Raw genomic sequence first — 26,297 nt, forward strand, 5'->3', positions numbered from 1 at the left:
GGTTTATCCTCACAACAGCCCCATGACGTAGGTTAGGCTGAGAGATAGTGATTGGTGCAAGCTCACTCAGTGAGTTTCATGGCTGAGTAGAGACTAGAACCCTGGTCTCCCGGATCTCAGTCCAAGACTCTTAGACCACTCTGGCTCTCAGATTTAGACTCAAAAGAAAGTTAATGTTATAGAAAAGAGAGACTCAAAGCAAAATAATAATTATAAACCACTATTTCTATGATTAAGTTGCTACAATTGTATTTAAGCACATTAAAGAGGACTTCAAAGATGGCGTAATATACAAGACTATTGCCTTCAAGTAGTTAAGCGTTTGGTTTCCCAGTCCAAATACTATGTGAGATCCTGAGATTTTGTTGTTCCCGACAGCCCTCAAAGATTTTGATTATAAGCTTCTTTAGTATGAGGTTGGAAGATCAAAGGCAGCCTACTTAGAGATCTATCAGAAGCCAACTTTAGTGCCTTGGGGCAACTTTTGTCCTTGTGAGTAATTATAATTTGTCGGTAAATGTAGATATCACAATAGCTTTAATTGCTCTGTAAAATAATTTCCCCCCCTTCTCATATCAAAATGCACAACATACGAATCGTAAAGATAAGTAGATTTTCAATAAATTTGTGAATGTGCATACATAACAGCTTTATAGCTTTGCCTATTTGGTGGGAAATGTACCAGAGACTGAGATAGTTTTCTTATCGTGATCAGAGCCAAATCCTAACATGCAGACATATTGGCTCATGGCTTTGGGCAGCATTCCCATTGTAGATGTTGCAGGCCGGCTTGTGTCCTGTCAATGAAGAGGAGGGACAATTGGAAAGGGGGTGGGAATTGCAGTGTTTTGGATATAGTAGTACAAGAGTGTGTTTGTTTGTGTGTGTGTGTGTGTGTGTGTGTGTGTGTATGTACATACATCAGATTTTCATATGAAAGCATAATGTGGAACCATACTATCTGGCGGCGGGGGCAGGGAGAAGATTGATGAAAGAAAGATTAATTAGAGTAAGATTAGTTTATGATTTCCTTCTTTTATACAAGGAGGAGGAAATGTTTGTGCCTTTCGTGTCCTTCTCATATATCTTTACCTCAGTGCAAAAGGGATTGTGAGGAACAGACCCACGCCAAAGCAAGATATGATACCAACCGGAATCTTAAAGTGAAGATCAATAATGCAAACAGTTACTGTTGCTTACTCTATCTCAATGGAGCCTAGATGTATCACAGGCTGTATATTCTGGTCATTGACAATCTCCAGAAGTGCCTATTTATTCTTTCCATCATGGGAAGAAGCAAACATAGCTAATCGAATTGAAATAGTCCTGACATATCTCTTGCTGCAGTCCAGTCAATCATAGCTCTTGACACTAAAAATGGCACTGACGGCAGCAGGAGTCGAGAGGATGGATTAAAAAATAAAATTTAAAAAGTCACGTATAGCTTGCAAGTCTCTTTCCTTCGGTGCCTTGCATCTGGTTCATTAAAATGATTCCAGAATACACCTTCTGGGGTCGCTGAAAGATTTGTAAGTAAAAAGCCACATCCAATGCAGACATTTGCCTGATTACTTACAGCTCAGCTCATTATTCAGTTGTCATTCTTAGCTCCAGATTACTCAAAGCTTTAGTTCCAAATACCTCCAGGGCAGGAGAACCTTTAGGGAATAGTCTTAAAGCTGGCAACTCTGTCAAACACTTGCAGCAGACCACACAGCCAACAAATCTAAAGTCACTGTTGTTGCTTTAAAAAAAATGAGGACTGAGCTACACTGAATCAAGTGCCAAAATTCCTGTAGTCAGAAATAGCTGAACACATCTCCAATGCTGAACATTTTGTTTATCCTTGAAGCATTTTCATCTATATAAACATAGAGGGCAAATATATATTTACAATAAGTAAAGTTACTTTGTATGAACTCTCCTCTACAGGCTTTGCACATTACACAGAAGCATTGAAATAGAAAGTGGAAGTTGTGCATTTCAGAATTTCCCCACATGAGGTTCCCAAGTATCTCAAACGTGAGGGAACTACACAATTCTCTCCTTCCATCCAGGATATACAAACCATCTTATCAGGAACAGAATATTTCTAACAGATTAACCCATACTCCATTTGTAGTATTGAATATGCTTTAAGTGGACAGCAAGAGGGGCATACAAACAGTGTATAGGAGGGGCTTGTCACATACATCCAGTAAATCTGATAAAATGCAAGCAAGTTAACTGGTGTCCTGTACAACACTGACATTGACACATCCTGGGACCATTAACCCAAAAACTCGCACTGTTGAAATTTCTTTATTGATCCTACTGACTTCCGGGGAGGAATCATGGCAGACTAGATCAGTGTTTCCCAACCACTGTTCCGCAGCACACTAGTGTGCTGCGAGATGTTGCCTGGTGTGTCGCAGGAAAAATTAAAAAATTTGAAAGATTTTTTTTTTAAGTCAAATTTTCGATTGGGGCGCCGTCACTAGATGACCCCTGGGGTTCCCTCCCTCCCTCCCGCTCTGCGCCTCCCTCCTCCTCCTCCGGGGAGGCCCTTCCTGGCTCTCGGCCAAGGCTTGGCGGCTGCCACTCACTCACTCGCTCGCCCACCTGTCCCTCCATCCCTGCACCCGGCCTCTCCCCCTCCGTCCCCGGCGCGGGGGCTGCCGGGATCCGTAGTCCCCTCGCCCTTGGGCTCCGCGCCCGCGCGGGGTGCGCAAACTACGTTTCCCAGCGTGGCCTGGTGGGCCGGGCGTTTTGTTTGAAGCGCTCTTCTCCCGGCCATGGAATGAGCGCAGCGGCGGCGGCCGGGCGGGCAAGGGCTCTTCCGCGCAGACCCCGCGCAGCCTGCCTGCGCCCCCGCGGAGATCGGGCAGCAGGATGGAGCCCAGGGATCCCCGTGGAGGCGGAGCGGCGGAGGCGGAGGCTGCCCCCCAGGTAGGGCTGTGTCGGGGGGGTTTTATTTTTGCAATGCTGCATCCGCGCCGGAGGGGACACATCGGACCGCGGGGAGACCCCTTGGCGGGCGTGCAAGGCAATGCATGCGTGCAGGCGTTGCATGGAGTGCAGTGCAATGCAATGGCAACGCGGCGCCCTGCATGCATGCATGCAACTTCCACTGGCGCTCCGGACTTGGCAGGTGAGGGGGGTCCCCAGTGGGTGGCAGAGAGAGCCGTGAGGGCGAAGGGGAGCCGGGGGGGAGCAGCGCTGCTCCCCGAGCCGAGCCCGGGGGGAAACTTCGGCGTCGTTGCGCCGGGTGTTGGAAGCAGAGGCTGGCGGGGGCCCCTCACCTGGAAAACCTGGTCGCCTCTCATATATTTCGTGCATTGCATTCATCGCCCGCTTTCTCCTCCAAGGAGCTCCCGGGGGCGCGCGTGGTTCTCCCCGTGTTATCCTCGCAACAACAGCCCTGCGAGGTGGGTCAGGCGAGTGGCCCAAGGGAGCACCCAGGGATTGTCCTGGCCAGGTGGGGTGATTTGAACCCTGCTCTCTGCCCGGTCTTCGTCCTCATTTAGCCCCCACATGTGCATGACTGTGCATGACTGAGGCTTTCCCCCCTCGTCTTGGCTATGGTGTGAGTCTGTGCTGTTAATTAATGGGGTTCTGCCTTCGGAGAAGATGAGCCAGCCCTCAAGGAGGTGATTATGTAATTTGCTAGCAATTCATGTCCCTCCCGGCGTGACGCTGCGCGCTGACGTCACGGGGCTGTAATGGTGGTGTGCCTCGAGATTTTTTTCATGAAACAAGTGTGCCTTTGCCCAAAAAAGGTTGGGAAACACTGGACTAGATATCTGCTGCTAGCACTCCTGCCAGCAGAGATAATTATGCAGTGACGAGGTAATCAAGACATAAATCTTGATTGCCAAACTCCCTTCTGAATGAGGGGGGGGGGAGGGGTAAAGCCCCAGAAGCTCAGAAATCGACATTCATCAAACCATGGTACAGAAGCCTTTGGGAGTGGAGAGGCGTCGAAAGCAAGGAAAAGCCACCAGTCCACACACTGCATAATCACCCTTGAATTAGGGTTTCAGGTCTTCAAACCTCCTTTTAACTATGATTAAGGCTGGAAATTAGCATGAATAGGTTTTTCTATCTGTCAATTAAATAACACCCAGAAAAGAAGCGGGCTGCTGGGTGACGAAAGAACACTAAATAACAGGCTGGAAAATATATCAAGAAGCATAAATTAATTGACTACCCTGAAAGATCATAATGGTTCTGAAGTTGCTTGCATCCTTTGCTTAGGGTTGCTTTCAAATATCTATTTCTTCTTGTGCTGAGGAAAATTTATAACCCCCCCCCCATAAGACTCAACTTCTAAGTCTACTTCTTCTCCAAAAGAAGGGGCTTCTATTTCTCCCAATAGCCTACTAGCTATATTGTTTGGACATTTCTGCTTCTGTTCTTAAAGCAGCCAAAAAAACCACAGCGTACGTGGTTCCTCACACTGTGCCACTATGTGTTACACTTTCAGTTCTGGTTAGTTGCAGGTGTCTCACTTTATCATACAGAGCCTCACCTGATAGTGAATATCTGTTAATTAGGATACTTCAACATCTGTTTATATAACCTGCAAAAAGGTAGGCATAGTTTTGCAATTAGAAGACTATTTTACTGTGCTGCTTACATCATCATGCATATAATTTTGCCCACTTTTATATTTATAGCCAATATTTTATTATATATTGAAAAATTCGGAGGACCGAAAGGTCAGTTATCTCCTCACATTGAAGCAAATTTAGGGATGTGAGGAACCCCTTAAGAAATGTTACTAGTCTTATCTAAAGTCTTCCTTCAGTGTTCCATAGAGGTGTCAACTGAGCAGGAATCTTCAGCATTTCCTCTTGATTTCCTTTTTAGGTGAAACTGGTGGCAACCATTTTTCTAAGCCTGAACAGTTGTAATTAGCCTCTTCCAGCTGCCCTGGGCTCCTTTGGAAGAACAGGAAAAAGTCATTATAATAATTACTACTGATATTATTTCTCCTCTTCTTCCTCCACCTCCTTATTGAAAGAACACAGTCTGTTCAACTAGGATACTGCATCCTAAAATCTAAGAGCAAAAACATGATGGATGTAAGATATGTACAAGATATATGGGATAAGAAACAGTTCAATAAAAAACAGATAGCTGAAGCAAATAACCCATGTCATATTGCTTCAGGAAAATGGAAAAGACACCAATGTCACTAGCCAGTATTAATCTGTAGAATGTTTCTGTTTCATCACTACATTTTGTGATCTGCAATAAATATCTTCTATCAAGCCATCCAACAGAAACCTTTTTAGAATGTAACCAATCCATTCTGTCCAGTTTGCCATTTCCAGTTGTGGAGTCTGTTCCCAAATTTCCATTAACTGCATTAAAACTTTCCATCCTGTTTTTTTTAAAAAAAGAATAATAATAATCCAGTGACAATGAATGAGGTTGTTTGTGTGATGATACTGCCAGGAGATCATTCAAGAATTTCACTATCCTGGTTATTTGAGGCCTTCTAATTTCAATAAACCATCTGAATTAAATTAATGGATCCTATGTACCCATCACCTCCATATAAAAGTGACATTGAAATAACAACATATCAAAAGTAACAAAACCAAAGCAAAAGCTATTGGTAGTTTTTCATATTAAATGATGTGTTTACTGTGAGTAAAGATTTAATTTTATACACACCTGTTAGTAAGGCCCTCGGAACCCAGTGGACATGTATAGGAATGCACTATAAAATCAACTGCAATTCATGTAGTAGACTAAATATTCAAAGTAACTATAATATAACAGCTATTATTTAAAAACTAATTTTCTTCCGCTCAATTTCTTTGTTTTCCCATCCTATTCCCCACCCCTTTATAAATACAGGCCATTTGTTGCTTCTTCCCATGTCTCAATAAGATAAATGAACAAATTCAGAATATTTTCCATGCCTCATCTGTCTACTCCCCAAGCTGTCAGTGAGCTCATGCTAGAGGTCCGCAGCAAGCAAACTGTATTTTAAAATATATAAAAATAAGAATATTGCTTCCATGGTAACCTCAGAACTTTTACCAGATCTGTTCATGTGTCTGTACCCACTTCTATGTGAATACATATCTTACAAGTATATTCGTGGAACTATTCAAATCTTTACTTGACGCGATTGTGCACCAGTATGTTACTGCAGTAGACATGTCCTCTACATTTCCTTGGTCCTGCCTCTTAACTGCCTCTTCCTTCACCATTGATCCATATTTCAAAAAAGTGAAAATCTGGACACAAAGGTTGTTGAGTTTTGTTTTTGTGTTGAAGTTTTTGAGCAATTTTAAAGGAAATTCACCCAAAAATCAACACTTGGGTTGCCATACGTCTAGATTTCCCCAGACATTTACTGATTTTCGGAAATTCCTCCTGGACGCTATTTCCGACAGACGAATCCCAGATATGTCTGGGGAAAACCAGAACATATGGCAGCCCTAGCTAGGTTGTAAGAAAACAGAAGCCAGATTAGCCCAAACTCAATGAGGGTTTGAGACCCATCGGCTACCCTCACCTGGTTTTAGCAGCCTGTTGAAGCTGTTCCTGAGGTATGGCCGATGTCGCATGCTGACAGCTTCTAGCAGCCACAGGTGAGAGCTGAGTGCAAGATGGGGATGAAGGGTGGACAAATTATGCCAGAAGGAGCATGATGTGTCCCCTGCCAGAAGTACTACCTCTCTCTTAACATCCCATATACTCTCCAAAAGGCAAGATGCTGCACAGATAACAAAAATCATTATATGCTAGTTTCCTAGCTATCTTGGAGTTGTTGTTTTTTAAAAAATAAAAATAAAAACGTTGAACTGTGATCTAAATAATACTAAGATTCTTGATTACTATGGATTGTTAGGTTCATAAACACAGTTGTTCTCCAATAGGGTAATGTGAAGATAGATTAGGTATATGGCTGCAAGGGATTCCATTCATTTCTTCGGTTGCAGTAGGCCCCAAAAGGGAGACTAATAGAGGAGATGAATACTGTCGGGTTAACTATGTTGTTGTTGTTTAGTCATTTAGTCGTGTCCGACTCTTCGTGACCCCATGGATCAGAGCACGCCAATCACTCCTGTCTTCCATTGCCTCCCGCAGCTTGGTAGCTTCAAGAACACTGTCCAACTATCTCGTCCTCTGTCGTCCCCTTCTCCTTGTGCACTCCATCTTTCCCAACATCAGGGTCTTTTCCAGGGAGTCTTCTCTTCTCATGAGGTGGCCAAAGTCTTGGAGCCTCAGCTTCACGATCTGTCCTTCCAGTGACCACTCAGGGCTGATTTCTTTAAGAATGGATAGGTTTGATCTTCTTGCAGTCCATGGGACTCTCAAGAGTCTCCTCCAGCACCATAATTCAAAAGCATCAATTCTTCAGCGATCAGCCTTCTTTATGGTCCATGTACAAGTGCAAATTCACTTCAAATGTGACTTCTTACGTGTGAGTTTGGAGAGAAATATGAGTAAATCAGGAAGTGAGGCTTGCATACTTTAAAATTCCAAACAGCATTGCCACATACCTTTTTAGAAGGGGATCCAGTAGTATTTTTTATTATTATTTGACTTTACATTTAGATCTTAGTCAATGAGACTTTTCACCCTTCCTTGCTGTTTTGATCATAGAGTATGATCAGATTGGGAGATAACATGGTTATCTGAATGTGGGGTCTCCTATGAACTGGAAGATTAAGCTCACTTCAAATAATGCACTAGCTTCTCTTCATGGGCAGGGGGGAACTGGGTATGAAAGGACAACCAAAGCCCATTTATGATTGCTCCCTAGGGAGCATCACGGGGAAGTAAGGAACCTGCTATCTGACAGGCTCCCCTTCTGGACTATGGCTCGTTCTTGTGAAAATAGTTGATGATCCATGAATTGTTCACCTCTAGCAATTCATAAAGGCATCTTTCTTTAAGCCTAACATACGGGTGACTTTTGTGGTTCACTAGAGAATTATGTAGAAAGGCTGCCTAGTGGCACAGGCTTCTTAAACCACATTGTCCACATTACTCATAAGATATTTACATCTGCAATGTGCTCCACTTCAGCAGATAAGACAAATGGCAGTGTCCCCTGCCATTACCCGTGTGCTTCAGAAATTTAACATTATCCTACCCAGCAGCAGAGAGCATTCACCTATATAATTTGCCATGGCCTCCTCCTGCCCAAAGCATAGGGACTCTGGCCAGTTCCTATTTCAGATCTTTAAGACATATTGAAGCACATAGTTGAAATGCCACTAGACCAGCCTCAAGGTAGATGAAATTTTGATATGAATATTTGTATCATCATCAGAGTTCCCTGTCTTGAGTTTGACAAGATTCCTGTTTCTAAATATTTGAACATGCAAGTCTTAAATGTGACTGGCTGTCTCAAGACTCTTTCCATCTCTCTTGGTGGGGAGGAGTGTGTGTGTTTTTAATTTAAATTATCTCTTTTGAGGTTTGTAGGGGGAAAGAAAATATTTATCTTTTAGCTTATTGATATCAGCAGGCAAGCTAGCTAGTCTCAGAAGGATGGAAGGTTTATTGGTTAAGAGATGCAGGCACCCAGTTTGTGATAAAGGAATTCTTTGCATTTTTCCTCAGCAAAGTAAATTGCTTGTAGGATATTGCACAGAACTTAATCCTTTCAGAGCTGCATCTCAGTAAATCTGTTTTAAAATGCTGTCTGCTATTAAATAGTTAATGTTGTCTATGTATACACATGTATGTTAAATACAGAGATGAAACTGAATTCCATAAAGAAACTTCCTGGGAAACAGTCCAGAACTGTGTGCAGGATCTCTGTCCCTTCTAAATAGGCTCACTTCTACACAGACACATTTGTGGTCCTGAGTAAATTTTATATATTTGAAGGAGCATACCAGAAATGGGATGGATAGATAGGAATCATAATTATCTTGCTACTTTTGGGGGTGTTTGCTATGCATTTTCATATCACTGGGCCACCTGACTATCGATCCAGAACTCATCATAGCATGCATGAGTGGACCTGCTTCGTGCTTCCTCACATTAGATTGCTGTTCAGAATATTATTTTTTCATGCCAGTTGCTGGTTCTATTCAATGAAAATTGCAGCTGGTAAAAGGTCCATGGTAGCATCTCAAGGGGGGAGTTTTCAGCTTAATAGTATAAAAATTCCATGTCCCCACACTATTAAAACTATGCTATTGTGAGTCTTTGCAGCTTGCGTAACAGTCCTCAGCAACTCAGCATTTTGGCTAATCTACTTTATTTACATATAAACACACATGGAGCACTGCAACATGGCTACCTCTCTCTCTAGCATCAGACAGCAAAGAATGAGAACAAAGGACAATAGTCTCACTTCACGGAACACAGTAACACAAACATCCTGTCTCTGTCACTTCCCACTTTGTGGAGTCAAAACATACACTGTCATGTGATAGACAAAAATCCTATGACTGCAATCATGGAGCAGAAATTCTGACACTGTCAACCTGTTCCTGTGAGTTCAGAATACATTTATGCTACCGTCCAACGGGCAGTGAAAGCCTCATCGTGGCCGTGCTTAGTGCAGTATGAAGCCTGCATATCACAAAGGATGTCTTCTATTCTTAACCAATCGCATCAAGGAGCCAATCAGAGTGGGCAAAATCGTGGTATTTAGGATTGAAAGAAGGGGAATCCCAAGAGCGCATTGGGTTTTGAAAATTCATGAAAAACAAAACAGAGACATCAAGTTCTTGACAAAGGGTGGCAATAACGCTGTTGATGACCAAGGCTTGTACATGCAAGGTCAGCACTGGCCGGAGAAGAAAGATGTAGTAGGACGAGCAAAAGGATTTGTGCCATTCATTGGAATAGTGACCATCCTTAAATTTAAGTACATTGTCCTCTTTCTACTGGACTTGTTTGTGCTAGTGCATCATCAAGAGTAGCCTGCAACCCAGGGAGGCCAGCTGGAGATGCCTTTTGGTCGGAGTAGACAGTGGCGTGTGATGTATGTACATTTCACGGTTTCATAACCAAGTTTGGCTTTTGGCTTTTGTTTTTCTACAGCCATGTAACAGGAGAGTTGATTCCAGTATTTTGAATAGTTTGTCACATTATAGTATTTTTGTACACCAGTGAATTTTCATATTAAAAGTTTTAAGCAAAAAAGAAAAGAAATGAATACATGTATGTTGAAATACGCTGGTGGGAGGAAGTGTCTACTTACACACCTAACCTGGTTACTAGGAAGCAGTTATAGAGGATGAGAGCAGGAGCCACTGCCTTGTGGGTGCTGATTTGAGTAAACCAATGGATCTGCAAAGGAACTCGACCAACATGCCATGACTTCAGTCATGTAACAACCACGGCAGAAAGTGTTTCTCTACTCATGGGCCTCTCTGCAGGCCAAGTGCAACTTATAGATCCTATTAAAAAAGAAACTAGCAAATTATTTAATAAAGAAATGAGGACTTATTCCAACAGACTTTGGGAACTGACTGCTTTTAATGAAAGGTGCTGTGCTCTTTTTATTGTAATTTTGTGTAGCTTTTTATTGGATCTTAAAAGTTTTTAATTCTATTGATGTTTAACAGTTTTTTAATGATTTAAAAAATGTTTTTAGCTTTTCTTATTTAATTTGTAAGCTGTATTGAGCCCCTCTCAGGGAAAAAGGCAGGATATAAATGCAGTGATATTTTTCTAGTAAAAGAAGTGCCGTAACTCATCATGAACACATCCCTTGTTCTCTTATAATGACTATGGCACCCACCTAAGAGGTGCCGTAACTGAGTTCTGGAGAATTTCAGCTAAAAAAAGCCCTGGATAAATATATGAGGATTGTGATTAAGGCAGGGATGGGGAACCTGGAACCCTCCATATGTAGTTAGACTACAACTCTCATCATTCCTGACCATTGGCTATGCTTGCTGGGGCTGATGGGAATTGGAGTCCTACAACACCTGGTGGGCTACAGGTTCTCTATTCCTGGGCTAAGGGGACAGTGGAGCCTGCCTTTAATTGGTGGTAATTTATTTTAAGGAATTCTGGTGAGTGATTGTTTGCTGTGAATAAATAATCTAGAAAACATTAAATAATATAACATATTGGATGCTGTATTTTAATTCTCTGACATGAAGAAATTCACTTACCTTTTAAAGTAACAGCAGGCTACAGAGATACTGCAGCTTTCAAAGGCGTATGAAGTCAGCAAGAATACATTGTAGTAAGAAACATTTTGCCTTTTGTGTCAAACAGGAAATGTAAAGTTTATAGAATCAATTGTAAATCCATATCAATTTGACATGCTAACTGCATTTCCCCTAAGAATGGTTTAAATAGGTTTAATTTAAGTATATAATTACTGAATGCTATTACATTTCATTTTTTTCTGTGGCAGTATGGCAAAACAAATGCAATTTCTGCATTTACAGTTTTGCAAAATCCCTCAACCTCCCTCATTCCTTAATGTTAGAAAATATAATTTAGTAAATTGGTAGATTTGTTTGTTGCCTGGTCTATTTTTACTTTTCTACTGAGGAGCCCAAAAATGAGGATAATAAGTTGAAACACAATTGATTTGAAACTTAATTAAGACAAGACAGAGTTACTTCCAGTAGATGGTTCAGTTGACAATGATGAAAGTGGTGGTATCTAGTTTGTTCTGGTTGGGATTGCAGTCCTTAAGAAATAGGTTTGCAGCTTGCGGGTGTGATTAGACCTGGCACTACAGGGATACTGAAGTGGAGTCCGTGGTTCAGAGCAGTGTGATTGGTGCACAAGTCTGCAGTCTCTTCTCCAAAAACAATCTTTCCAGAGTGATCCATTCCCTGATAACATCTGGCTTGACCAGTCCAAGACATTTTGGCATCGGAGAACCCCAAAATTGGGCACACCTCCTTCCCACCAGGGAGGACAGGGCGAGTGAAGATTGAATTTAGGAACAAGGCAGGGGAGAAAGAGTAACATAGGGATCTGCTGCCCCCAGGGACCCTGCTGCCTGAGACAGTTGCCTCACGTGGCTGACCCTGACACCTGGGTTAGATTATAGTGGCATGTTATATGTGGGGTTGCTTCTGAAATAGCAACTGGTTCAGAATGTGATGGCCAGGCTGCTAACTGGAATCTGCCATCCGAAATAAATTTTGCCAATGAGTAAAGACCATAACCGACTCCCGGTTTGTTTCCAAACACAATTCGAATTTCTTGAGTTACCCTGTTAGCAGACCACTTGGAGCTGTTGGAAAATGCCCTGGGGTACCCCTTCAGCCCCCGAACTCCAAGCATCCTCCGGTATGCGCAGCTCTGGAAAAGGCATTTCCCTTCTTCTCCAGTGCGCTTCAGTGACATGTATCAAATGATATATGCCCACTAATCTTCTAGCATAACACAGCAAGAAGTGGGAGACATTGTAGAGCTAATCTACGTATTTATTTACACACTATGTACAGACAAAGGAAGCATAGTGTCTTCTCTCTCCAGCTCTGAGAGAAGAACAGGTCACAAGTAAAAGCAAAAAGTACAGTATAATAAGTACATACAGTGGAAGAGATAAGGCTGTCTTCTGTTCCCACACTCTTCCCAGACAGGCATGTGATTTACACCAATCTCATCTGCATCATCAGAGGCGTGAAATACTAACAGGGGCATTACAGTATAGATTATCTTGAGAAGTTGGATCCTGCTAACAGAGGGTCCATGTTGTGCTTGGCCCCTGAAACTCTTTAGCCAATTGGCATCGTGGCAAAGGTTGGGGGTATCTATTTGGCAGCGCGACGTAGGGACCTCCTTTTGCTTCGCGCTGCCGAACACTCGCTCACACACCCATTAATTAGGTCGTGTTTGGCCTTGCTTTGGACTTCGGTTGGTTGCCTGTTTTGGAACAGGGACCGGGTAGGAATTTTTCCCAATGTGGCAGATTGGCTGTGGCCACTTGGTTTTTGCCTACCACTTAGCAAACATCACAAGTTTGTAAGGTTTGGTGGTTAGGCATTGGTTTAGAGGAATGTGGGGAGGGGAGGGTATTCTGTTAAAGGAATCTGGGCGTCTGGATCTCACCCGAAGCCCAGAGAGGGGCTAGGGCCATGCCAGGACCCCTCAATATACACTGACGGAGATCCCCCTGCTGGTTGTTTACCCTTACAGGCTTCCAGCAGGGTGGGGCAGGAGCCAGATATAGTTTTGATACCAATGCCTAAGGCAATACCAGTCACATTTGTGTATTCAATAAAGTTGTGCCCAAAATTTGCCCATTAACATTTAAACTAAATTCTGTCTCCACTGTGTCTTTATTTCCATGAGGGTTTTGGGGCTCGGAGCACAACTGCCTTCTACCATATAACTACCTTCTTCTACCCATTTGTTTTGAGATATCAGCTCCATGTCTTTTGTCCTCAAAGTTTAGGACAGAATACATACCCGAAACATACCCACTTTGTATCTACCTTGCTGTCTTCTAAGTGCCAGAATAACAGTGCAATCCTATTTATGTTTACTTACGTTTAGTGGGGGGAGATAAAACACACTGCCCCCATAAGATGGTTTACGTATAGTTGGTTTTTTTTTAATGGTATCAATAGCAATATTTATAATGTAAGCACTAATTTGAAAATGTTAATTAAAAAACCAGGCCCCACTGCTACATTAATGCCTCTTCTCTGTTTATGATGAGTTCAGTCTACATAGATAAAATTGCCACTGAACATAAGCATTTAACTGTGTACTAATTCACACAGCTGATTCAATATACATGACGTCTTAGAGCACATCCAAGCTTAACTTCCTTTGGAAAGGCATCCGAAAATGTGTGTGAGAGATGTGTGCAGTCTTAAGAACACAGATGTGTGAATTTAGGCATAGCTGATTAAACAGAAGTACCTGCTTGGCAGCTAAAATGAAGTTAATTGGAAATTCTCCTTTTGTGCCTACAGAAATGTATCTTCTGCCGACAAAGAATAAAGAAAATATCTGGCGCCTGCATCCAGTGTTCCTACGGACGTTGCCCAGCTTCTTTCCATGTTACATGTGCTCATGCCGCAGGAGTGCTGATGGAACCAGATGACTGGCCTTATGTTGTCTATATCACATGTTTCAGGCACAAAATCAGTCAAAATGTGGTAAGGATTTGCATAATTTACCGTATTTTTTGCTCTATAACACGCACCCGACCATAACACGCACGTAGTTTTTAGAGGAGGAAAATCTGTAGGCATGCCACCCGTAGGCATTCCCTCCATAACACGCACAGACATTTCCCCTTACTTTTTAGGAGGAAAAAAGTGAGTGTTATGGTGCAAAAAATACGGTAATTCCTGTATTATTTTTCCCCATTTTATTCCATGTTGTTGTTTCTGTGTTTTCAAAAACAAGAACACTGCTACTAGGCTGAACCAGGATAAAAAACTTGCTAGTTCCTGGCTGTCACAGAACAATAAGAAAATGCCAAGACTGTATGGACTGGGTTTGAAAGGCAATGAATGATAGTTGTGTGCAGTGGTAAATTAATTTCATAGAAGGAGAGTTACTGTTTTAAATGCTAAGCCCAGACAAGTCAGGGCTTTTTGCTCGGTGCTAAGCAAATGCATGTAGTTTGAGAAACTCTCTTCATTGTTTCATATCTCATTATCCGGAGCTGAGCTCTGGCATTCAAAGCAAGTCCTGAGTCTGATAAAGGCTTGGCTCAAATTAAATCCACACTATATTACTTTAAACTGATGAACGCAGTCTTGCTCTGAGGTAGGATAAAATTAAGCCGTAGGATTCTACCGTTCCTCCTTGTGATCTGGACACTACATACAGTGTAGAACCACATTCATAGCCTGTGGTCTGCTAAACCCCCTAGATCCCTTTTTACATGTAATGCCTTCAAGTCTAGTCTCTCCCATACTGTAGTCTCATCTGATTCTTCCTGCCTAAATGCAGAACTTCACATTTATCTTTGTTGAAATTCATGTTGTTAGCGCCCCATTCTCCATCCTCTTAAAATTATTTTTGAATCTGGTTTCTGTGTTTGCAGGTATTAGCTACCCCACCCAGTTTGGTGTCATCTGCAGATTTGATGAGCACCCCCCCCCCCACTTTCTGCCAAGTCATTTATAAAGAAGTTAAACAAGACTGGGCACAGACCAGAACTCGGCAGCCCCCCATTGATCATTTCATATATACCAGGCATGTCCAACTGGTCGATTGCGGTCTACTTGTTGACCGTGGGACGTCCCTGGTCGATTGCGTGATCCTGATGGAGCCCCCCCCAAAAAGCTCAGCAACTCTGAACAATCCTCCCCCCAAAAAACTCAAAAACTTTGGTCAATCCAGTGGGTAGATCACTGCCATTTTTTTTAATAGTGGGAGTAGATCACAGTCTCTTGGGAGTTGGACATGCCTGATATATACAAATCATAGACTTCCTGATGACACCATCTGTGTAGCCAGTCATTCACTTGCACTGTACTTCTGTCTCTTCTGAGGCCATGACCTTCAACAAGGAAGGAGTGATGAAAACACCACCTGTGTCCCAGTGTCTTTCACCTTTCTACTCAGAGTCTCATAGCGATGTGCAGTAGTTTTAGTGCCATGCCTGCCATTGTTACTTGTTCCCACATGTTTCAGCAGCAAGGGATAAAAGTCAGTGGGTTTGACGAGACTTTATCATGTCAAAAGGGAACTATTTCAAAGCCAGTTTTTCTAAGGACTGTGAAGTTGACCTTCTTTCCAAGGGCTGAAGTGCCATAACATGTGTTATTTATCATAGGTCTTCCAGGACCTATATAATCACTATAAAAATAACAGAAAAGGTTAGCTTTCTGTCCTCATACATAGGAGGCAAGATAAAACTTTATAATACTTATTCATAGTATTTCATTTCCACACAGAAGGCCAAGATTACCTTTCTTCTTCATTGTGATTTGCTGTGGCTCATATTTTTATATGACTACCTTAGTTCATTCATCGCTCATGTTACACAAAAGAAATCGCGCTGTCCAAACCGCAGCTTGCACAGTAATCCAGAAAATGCCACAGATGTTTATCTAATCTAATTCAGTTCTTTGCATAACAGCTGTCCCTCTGATCAAAAATTGCATTCTTTGCATCTATAAATTCTTAGGCTTCTGTGGTAGAAAATCTTTTTTGGAACATGTTTATCAATAACACTTTCTGTGAGATACATTTTTCCAGGAATGGGAAATCGAAAACGTTTAACGCACTTTCCACGTTGGGGTAAATTACTGTTTTCTGAACTTTTAATGACATTTTTTTTAAAAACCCCAAACACAATCCACCAGCAGAGGACTGCACACAGCATCTGTCTCCACCAGTGGTGGGCAGCACTGACTTTCCAGGGCAAACATAGGTCCAGGAAAAATGGGAGCAGATCCACAAATCCTTAAATGACTCACCAAGAGTCAAGTGTGCAGGCAGATGTATAGAAGGGACAGTTGCTAACCTGGTACCTTTCAGCTTTTTCTGGACTACAGCTTCCAGCCAGCACAGTGGAAGGGCACCAGGTTTGCGAAAGCTGCAATGAGGCTGAAGGCAGTTCAGCACAGGGAGTGGCTCATACCAAAACAATCAAATTATATTTATGATGAATTGGAGTAAGTGAACATTTCACCCATGAGAAGTTCTAGATTTAGGTTATTAAAACACACTCACATTTTTATTAGTTTTTATACAAATACAAGAACCATTAAACACTTACATCTAATGGTTTTGCTTTATCCGTAGACTCTAGACATAAACTTACACATTCAACATTGAAACATATTAGATTCAGGTTTGAGGAGTCCCTTGGCAAAGCATCCTTTGGGGGTCCCTCTCCTTCATCCTTGGGCCTTGTCAGGCTTACCTGGTGGTGGTAGTGTTCCAAACAGCAGTGGGCAGCTGGGTCTAGCTTTAGTTTTAATTTCACACCATGTCACAGAGCAATGCTATGCTAGGGACATTGCGGAAATGTAATGGTGGCTAGAACCAGTTGGCTGGGGCTACTGAGAATGCCAAGATGGGGTGGGGCAGGGCAAGTATCTACGTTTGTGTTGAGGCCCTAGCAGCTGCCCAAGGATGCCCTGGCTACAAGTGCTACTGACCACTGCTGAATTCTGCACCACTTCTGCTCTTATTTCCTGATATATAGTTCATTATGACTTAGCCCTTTCAATGCACAGGGCTGAGAAGTGAGAGGGGTACTCGGGATCTGTGGACATCAGGGGCCCTGGACTCTTCTTGGACTGCTTGCTCCATTTTTCACCTGTACAGCAAGAGCCATTCTGGTTCCAAACCTGGTTAGGTGTGACCCCTGGTTAACCACTGCAGATACAATGCCTAGCTACCGCGGTTTCATGCTGGCAGGAAGAGAATGGGGTCTTTGCATTTAAGTAGTACAGGGCAAGGTGTAGGTAATATGAATTTCTTCAAGGACACACCTATATATACAACCATAATTCCACAGTCAACAATGGAATATTGATAAAGGCCCATCTTTTAAAAATCAAATCCACTATGTATTGCTGTGTTAAAGCAACGAGACATGGTTTAATCCAAATCGTTTACTGCAGTGTTTCAAAGTATTATGATATATTCATCTTGTAGGTACTCGCGATTTAGTTCTCCGAATGTATTGAATAGTTTGCTGCTCTCAAAGGTTACAATCATTAGGTAATAAAGGGCAGGTAATCAGTCTGCATATGTCATCACATTTTTTTCCAGCTAAGTAGATTTCTAATTTTGAAACATCTTCCTCTCTAAATCAGTTATGCATTTGAACATTTCCTGTTTTCTCTACATTTTATTATCTGGCTATAGCCATAGGCTTTATTAATTTTGGCATATACACAAAGTGAAATGTGCTACATGCAGCGTGTGGTACAGATTGGTGAGTGGGTTGATTTGTAGTTACCTGAAACACATACCCCCTTCTTCGTCTTACCTTTCAACAGGTTATAAGTCCTGCAGTGCAAGCAGCAGAGAGAGGGGGAAGACACTCTCTCCATTTATCTCCTTTCTCAGACATTCCATGCACCGATTAGCAGCCTGCTGGGTGATGGAAACCAGTGGCTCATGAGAATGCATGAGACAGAGATCTCCTTGGCCTGGCACACTGCTACCCTGTGCCCCAGAGCAACGGAGAATGAAGCAATCCTAAAGCTGTTCTTTCTCACCGTATATATCATAAGGCCCTACCCAAATGTAGCAACTGGTTTGAAAATGTGATGAGCCTTTGGACATTTTTGTAATAGATACGAGCTTTCTTTAATCTACGCTTTATCTACTGGAAGCTGATACACTCATTTTGATTGCAAGTGGCGATTGCAGACGCCTGTGTGGCAGTGTGACACATGCTAATGATTCCATGCTTCTCAAACTGCAAGCAAAGCAGGTACCTGCATGCATCCTCATAGGATTTTAGCATCAGTAAAAAGATCTTTGGAGTTGTATGTGGCTTTCAGAGACACCTTAAGCAGAATGACTGTAGCATTTTGACAGTCTGTCACTTCAATAAGATGCTGCTGCTGCAACCATTTCTCTATTTAGTGTTGGTGGTAAAGGTGTCGGCAATACTGTTCTCAGGAGCTCTTTAGGGAATGCAAGAGGCATTGCTGAATGTGTGACTGGTAAGAAGGACTCGCCAAGCAAAGCCTCTTGCATTGTCAATGCTGTATTGTCTCCTTTCAGCCATGAAGGTGGCATTGACAGCCAGATGGAATGGATGCTAGGTAGATGTGGAGGAAAGCAGTGGGGTGGTAGCTGGGATTTGGCAAGAGAAGGGAAGCAGCCAGGCCCATGCAGAGGGGTGGGGGGAAGGTGGGCACATTTGCCCCGGGCCTCGGTGGGGCTAAGCCAGGGACCAGCTGCTTTTTTTGTTTGAGTTTATAACTTTATTCTAACAAGACTCCCGGCCCAGGCTTCAGAAGTTGCTGCAACCTCTGCACAGACATGGAAGCAGCTGCAGATTATTAGGAAGTGGGAAGAGAGTGAAAAACAAGCAAGATGGAATAGCAAAGCCACAACTCTCTCTCACCCCATGTACATTTCATATGAGACCTGCTGAATTGATCGTCTGTTTACTAGCCCTCAATAAAACACTTGAAACGAGACACATTATATTTTATCAATTTCAGTTAAAAGCTCACCTACAATGCACCACGTTTTCTGTTCAAGTTCTTGACTCTAGAAGCGAGCGGCTTGGGCTAAGGGAGATGTTTCTAAACAGTTGCTTTCTGACAGTTGTGGCTGTGGCAAAGAAGGCCTTCATTCATCTGTTCATTTCATAAAATTTATACACCACCTGCTTGTTAAAAAACAACAACCCTCAAAGCAGTTTAGAAAAGATAAAACAGCAAAATCAAGAAAAAATTGCAACCCTACTTTAAAGTACAGTGGTACCTCAGGTTGAGTACTTAATTCGTTCCGGAGGTCCGTTCTTAACCTGAAATTGTTCTTAACCTGAGGTACCACTTTAGCTAATGGGGACTCCTGCTGCCGCCACGCCACTGGAGCCCGATTTCTGTTCTTATCCTGAAGCAAAGTTCTTAACCTGAAGCACTATTTCTGGGTTAGCGGACTGTGTAACCTGAAGTGTATGTAACCTGAAGCGTATGTAACCCGAGGTATCACTGTATAAAAAAGTTAAAATACTAAAAGAGATTAATATTACTTCAACTTTCTAAGCACCTGGGTAGGCTTGTCTAAACAGAAATGTTTTTAGCAGGCACCAAAAAGAGTACAGTGAAGGTGCTTGATCTCAATAGGCAGGGAGTTCCAAAGTTGTAAGTGCTGCCATACTGAACGATTCCATAAATGTGGAACGGGTATTGTGTGGCACCTACAGCAGTGCCAATTGAAGTGGTCATGTGGTCACACGTAGGGTAAGGTGATCTCATAGTTGTAAGCTGGTCTCAATTTTTTAAGGGATTTATATATCAATAGTAACACCTCAAACTTGGTCTGATAGCAAATCGGCAATCAGTTCAGATCTCTGAGCACAGGTCTTTCATGAGTCCTGGTCATCAGACACAAAGAATCCTTAGATGTACAGGACCCAGTGGATTGAAACGAGTGAGACAAATTTTGTGGCTGATATAACAATGTGTGTTTAATTCTTGCTTTCTAGAAAACCAAAGCCTTCGAGAAAACGGTCTCAGCCGGCCAAACTGTCATAGCGAAACACAGGAACACACGGTACTATAGCTGCAGAGTAAAAGAAGTTACATCTCAAGTTTTCTATGAAGTCATGTTTGATGACGGTTCCTTCAGCCGGGACACCTTCCCTGAAGACATTGTGGTAAGTATTTATTTTAAGAAACTGATTTTTATTTTTATTTTTGAAAGTTAAATAAGGAAAATTGAACAATTTCTTCTGACCTTTCAACAGGGATAATTAACTTAATATTCTGCTCGTGTTTGTTATTTCTTGCTGCAGAGAATTATTACTTTCTCAGGGGCTTCCCAACCTTGTTTGTTCTAATTAGTATCCACCATTTCGTCAAATGAATCAAAACTAATCTTCCAAAGTCTTTTAATTAAATAAGAAGTATGTTTTTAATAAAAGATATTAGAGTGGGAATTCCACATATTGTAATGTGTCTCTGAGAGATAATATTACAAAATTCCTTGATGAATTGAGAAAAAGCCCATGTTCAAATATGTAATAGGCAGAATGGTTCTCATGAATCTAGTATGATGACTTGTTTACATCTTGGATGTGTCTGTAAGATTCCATTGCCTAATGATACTAAATCAGAAGGGAAATGGCATTGTTTGCAACATTTCACAACATGCATTTCAGTGCATGTTTAAACCAACATTTTATTATAGCAATTAATCAGCGCTTCATGTTCTTATATGGTGCAGTAAATTCAGGGTGATTCTGCCTTGCCTTGCATGTAACACAACTTGCATGCACTCTGGTATTGTGGTTGGTCCCTTTGCACTTTTCTCATCCTGGGAGTGCTGCATCTTGGGCTCCTGTCTGGCCTCCTGTCAAAATTCTTCAGGCTCCATTACATCAGTCAGACGTTGCCAGGATATGGCAGCAATACATTTATTCCTCAGGCAGGCCCTCTCCCTTTCTGTCACTTGTGCTTCGGAAAAGAAAAAAAAGTTGCAAAGCTGGCTTAGCATCTGGTTTTAGATGTTTAAAATACTGAAAGGGTTTCTGAGCACAATTCAAAATGTTGGTGCTGACCTTTAAAGCCCTAAACGGCCTCGGTCCAGTATACCTGAAGGGGCGTCTCCACCCCCATCGTTCAGCCCAAACACTGAGGTCCAGCACTGAGGGCCTTCTGACGGTTCCCTTATTGCGAGAAGTGAAGTTACAGGGAACCAAGCAGGAAGCCTTCTCGGTAGAGGCACCCACCTTGTGGAATGCCCTCCAACCAGATGTCAAAGAAATAAACAACTACCAGACTTTTAGAAGACACCTGAAAGCAGCCCTGTTTAGGGAAGCTTTTAATATTTGATGGATTACTGTATTTTAATCTTTTGTTGGAAGCCTCCCAGAGTGGCTGGGGAAACCCAGCCAGATGGGTGGGGTATAAACAAACAAACAAACAAACAAACAATAATAATTATTATTATTAAAGAGTGGACTTCAAACTCCTAAGGTATAACAGTCCTGAGAGCCAACTGTTGAACTCTTTAGCCAGTGCAGAGTATGTGATTTTGGGCTGTTGTTTTTTGATATGCATGATTGATGAGTCATCATCTTGAATCTTGTACATTATCTGACAGTTGGGGTCTTTTGGATGGATTTGTATATAAACAATGCTTTTTTCAAATATCTGCTGTGATTTCAGGCCCACATTTTGGTTTGCTTGTGAAGTCTTCATGAGGTGTTAGAAGACTAGCCAGTAAAGATGTCTTCCTCTCTTGCAGACCAGTCCTGTTTTGCTAATCTCCATGTCCATGTGTCATAGTATCCTGGGAATCTCTCCTACTGCATTTAAATAGATATCTTCTAGAGAAACAGGAACTTCTGTCAGATGTTTGTACACATCCTTGTGTAAGAGGCCTATGAGCTCCAACTACAATGAATAAGGATTGCACAGGTTTTATATGGTCAACTTGGGATTTGAGTTGTGAGTCTAGTGCCTCCCTAATAAATGAAAAAGGCTGCAGAATTGTGCTCACATGGTGGGATTGACAGCAAAGAACTTCACATGTGGCGTTCAGTTTGTAGATAACAACTGTAGGAAAAATGAGTGCTATTGACATTGAAGAACTATAAAGAGAATTAACTATTGGAGGCAGGAAGATTGATGAGACACAACGAAGAATGAAAGTGCTGGTTTGGCTCCACTGTCCTAATTTGGCAGACAGATAATACTGTGGGATTAAAAAAAAAAAGCATTGGTCATGTATTTTCCTTTGCTAATTGCAAATATAAAGCATAGAACATGGATAGCTGGAGCTGGATAGCTCAGTTGGTTAGAGCACGGTGCTGATAATCCCAAAGTTGCAGGTTCAATCCCCATAAGGGACAGGTTGCATTTATGGGAGACAAGCCACCATTTCGTGTCTGTACAGCCTTTGGTAAGATTGCTTGCAAGGAGAAAGAAGGGGATTTGGGGAAACTGTATTGCAGGGGGTTGGACTAGATGATCCGCAGGTTCCCTTCCAGCTCTATGATACTATGATTCTGTGCTGTGGGCAGGGAGAATCACAACACATTTTGTTCCCTGTACTGTCACTGGATAGAGCACAATGAAATTGGCCAAGGTGTTACGATCTTCAGGCTAGGTCAGTATGCTGCAAGCCTGCTATCACAAATGTCCGTCTTCTCTCACCTGTAGGTATGCATGCTGATCTCTGCTGTTGTCTTACAGTTGATTTCAGGAAGCAAAGCTGCCCTTCAAACATTATTAGCAGAGATTATACTGTTTTCCTTGCTAAGTCCTTACTTATAAAAAGGTCTAATACCTTTTTTGGAAGTATAACGCTCAAAGTGGGGCAGTTTCAAAGCAGTGTGTGATGGATTTAGCTGTTCACCTCTCACTGGTGATAAAGGAAGCCGTGCAGCTAAATTCCTGCTACAGTCCTTTGAACAGCTACTTCTTTGTTTGGAATATTATAAAAAGCATCATTAATGATTGAGGATGCCTTGATTTAAGGAACATCGAGATATATGAGGCTGTGTTCCTTAGTGGAAGCCACCGTTTTCTTTCCACCTGCATCAAAGCTTGAGCTGTGGGAGAGAGGAAAACTGCTTACCACCCAAGTGGCATGGTTTGATTTGGTGCTAAGAGGAAATGTAATCAGGCCTGGATATGCCTCAGTGCTTCTCAGATAGTAGAGGAACAACATATAATTGTTTGAAGCAAATGCCAAAGAACTTTCAGATTCCGTAGAGAAATCTTTGTGTGTTTTCATTAGATAATATACCTGTAGCATCAGTAACAGGAAGGATTCCTCCCCCCAAAAAAACCTGCCTTCCTAATCCGTGCAATGTGCATATCAGGTGTTAGTGCCACTGGGAGGACTTATTCATCAAATTTTGTGCGACGGCAATGTTGCTGCCTATTGAAGAAGCTATTTCTCTAATCTGTTTCCCTGTTCAGCTAGCTCACAAAGATAGCAAAAGCTTTCTGCTTTACGTGTTCAAGCCACTGCACAATTTCCGTTCAGTTCACAATTGCATTTATGGGAGACAAGCCACCATTTCGTGTCTGTACAGCCTTTGGTAAGATTGCTTGCAAGGAGAAAGAAGGGGATTTGGGGAAACTGCAGCCTCCCCCCCCCCCCCCAATTTTCAGTTCCTTGGTTCATACAGGTCAGGGAAGACACAGTCTTTGTTTCTACTGCATGTTTTGAAATTTACAGCAACGTTTACCAAATCCAACAGTCCAACTTTGTTAAGCATACCTATTCAAATCAATGAGAATGATTCATGAATGCGTCTCCAGCTTACCCTAAGTTATTTTTAACTTGAGGAAGTATGAAGAGCATTTTGGTGGTTTTCCAGTCATCCCTGGAGAGAAAGAAACTTGACCAAAAAAAATCAGATGTGGATCGTGTGTGTGAATTCCTCTAGTTCTCAGCCACTATATCTAAGACCAGAATAGTTTGCCATTGTAGATTAGATCCTGAATTCTGTACATACAGTTCTGAACATTACTCCCTAATATTTTTGGAAGAGAAGCATGTAGCAATAACTTTATCCTGTAGTCTGTCCTCACATGCCTGTCATTACCCAGTGGCTTGGACACTGACACACACAGAGAGAGGGGTCAGTTGTGCCAATAGTATCAGCCCTGACACAGCCTGAGTTGAGCAGCCTGGAGCCATCTGAATGTGGGACCCCCAACCTGGACTCCCAGAGATTGCATCTCTTGAGCCAGATCCCTCCCCCACCCCATGGAACCAATACCCCCTATTCCAAGAGCCAGAAATAATGAAATATCAAGGAGTGCTGAACTTGAGGGCTGCTACTTTAAGAATCTCCATTGTCCATCAAAAGGAAAGGACCTAGGAGAGGTAAGCCCAGTAGCTATAAAGGGGCTCAGTTTGAACTCATTGCCTGTTGCAACATGTAGTCTCTTCCCTAGGACATGTCTCTGACAGCTTTGGCTAAATCCTAACTCCTAATCTCTGAGTAAATACTGCCCCTGCTTGCCAGTCATCTGCTCTGGTTGCCTGCTTCAGAATGCTGCCTGACCCACTTCCTCCAGACACTCTGTGGTTTTTTCCATGCCAGGACTGAACACAGCTCCTGGCAGTATTCTGAAGGTGCGCACCGACCCCTCTCGCTCTCCAGGCTTCAGGCAGCTAGCCGCAAGCCTTCAGAGCGTGGTGGGAGTTCCCGCCGGGCTCCGAAGGCTTGCGGATAGCAGCCTGCAGCCTGAAGCCCGGGGAGCGCAACCTCGCCTTCGCTCCCAGACCCGTTCTGGGGGCTGGGGTCGGGGGAAGCTTGGGCTTCCCCTGCCCCAGCCCCGTGGCTAAGAACGAAGCCAAGACAGCTAGTGGGATCCATCCCGCTCGCTGTCTTGGCTTCTTTGCTCTTTGGGGCTGGGGGGGGGATAATTCCCCCCCTTTATTTCCCCCCCTAAAATCTAGGTTTGCCCTATGGTCCGGTGCGCCCTATAGAGCGGAAAATACGGTACCTATTATTCCCCACAGGAGGCTGCTTTGTGTATTTAGCATATAATCACCAAATAAATATTCAGGAAGCTAATAATAGTTTACACGCTAATAATAGTTGGGTTGCCATATTACAAAAAGTGAAATATTCCAGATATGTCTTGGAAATTCCGGGCATATGGCAACCCTTGTTTCCCGAACTTGGGTCTCCAGCTGTTTTTGGACTACAACTCCCATCATCCTTGGCTGGCAGGACCAGTGGTCAGGGATGATGGGAACTATAATCCAAAAACAGCTGGAGACCCAAGTTAGGGAAACACTAGTTTATACCATGACCCTTATTTTAATTCATATTGAGAAAATGTCTTTGGGTTGATACCAACCACAGTGCTTTCATAGTCAAAAGTGACATTTGAGTCCCAGTTTCCAAAGTCCACACTGTAGCACTGTTCACTGATCTACATTGTTGGTCATTTAAGAGTGTTTAGAACTGGAGTCTAAACTGTTAGTGAGAAAATTGCAGCTGGGAGCTAGTGGCCTGGCCATGTACATTGCATTCATATTCAAGGTACGGTTTGTATCCAGGCTTCTCGGGACCCTTGAGCCACATGTATGTTAGAAACATAACATGTTTATAGAACTGGAGTCTAAAGCCATCAGAGAGAAAGAAAAGAAGATATCCCATTTCAGTTTATAAAACACTAATGCTGAAATGTATCTCAGTCTTTGGACTGTGCTGCATTTTCAAGACTCTCAGGGGATATTCCAAATGCCCATGTGTTCTTGTTCTGTGCAGTCTTAAAAATGCCCAAATATGTGTGTTCTGTGAAGTATATAGCACTGTGCAGTTAAACTCAGCCTGCAAGTCACAGCAGTCAAAAACAGTAATAAAAGACATATTACTACATGACTCAGGCTGTCAATCCAAGTAAATGTGACACAATTTACAGATTATTATTATTATTGGTCTACCAGTCTTTTCCAAAATGGATCTTTCCTCACCCGAAAGAGACAAACATGAATAGAAATTTGAGGATTTTTCCTCATTCTTTTTATAAAAAAGCCAACATTGATACACGGAGCCCTTAACAGAATTATGCTGACACTAATGTAACTGCATCCTTTCAAACAGAAGACCCGAGAGAGCCTTCACTGAGATGAGAATGGTGACGATTAAGCCCCATCAGTCTGTGCTTCAAATTCATCTCCAGCTATGAAAAAAGGAAGAGAGCCATTTAGAAATGTGACAGCAAAAGTACATCACAGAAATTTTCTAAAGACTA

The 26,297-nt window shown here is 42.4% G+C and overlaps 1 protein-coding gene across 7 annotated transcripts in view; it reads left to right on the top strand.

Moving 5' to 3' along the window:
* Positions 1 to 26,297, top strand: part of KDM4C (lysine demethylase 4C) — a gene marked incomplete at its 5' end in the record, with an annotated part of 188,174 nt that overhangs the window by 145,021 nt on the left and 16,856 nt on the right. For 6 of the 7 annotated variants that reach the window (XM_083482243.1, XM_083482240.1, XM_083482244.1 and 3 more), the window contains 2 exons: positions 13,875 to 14,060; positions 20,051 to 20,221. In XM_083482243.1, the coding sequence (XP_083338369.1) occupies positions 13,875 to 14,060; positions 20,051 to 20,221 (357 nt within the window). Of the gene's footprint in view, positions 1 to 13,874; positions 14,061 to 15,410; positions 16,207 to 20,050; positions 20,222 to 26,297 lie in introns of those variants that run through there. The other variant, XM_083482245.1, reaches the window with a different exon arrangement.

Source organism: Podarcis liolepis, assembly GCF_965112155.1.
Source record: "Podarcis liolepis genome assembly, chromosome: 17".
Lineage (NCBI taxonomy): Eukaryota > Metazoa > Chordata > Lepidosauria > Squamata > Lacertidae > Podarcis > Podarcis liolepis.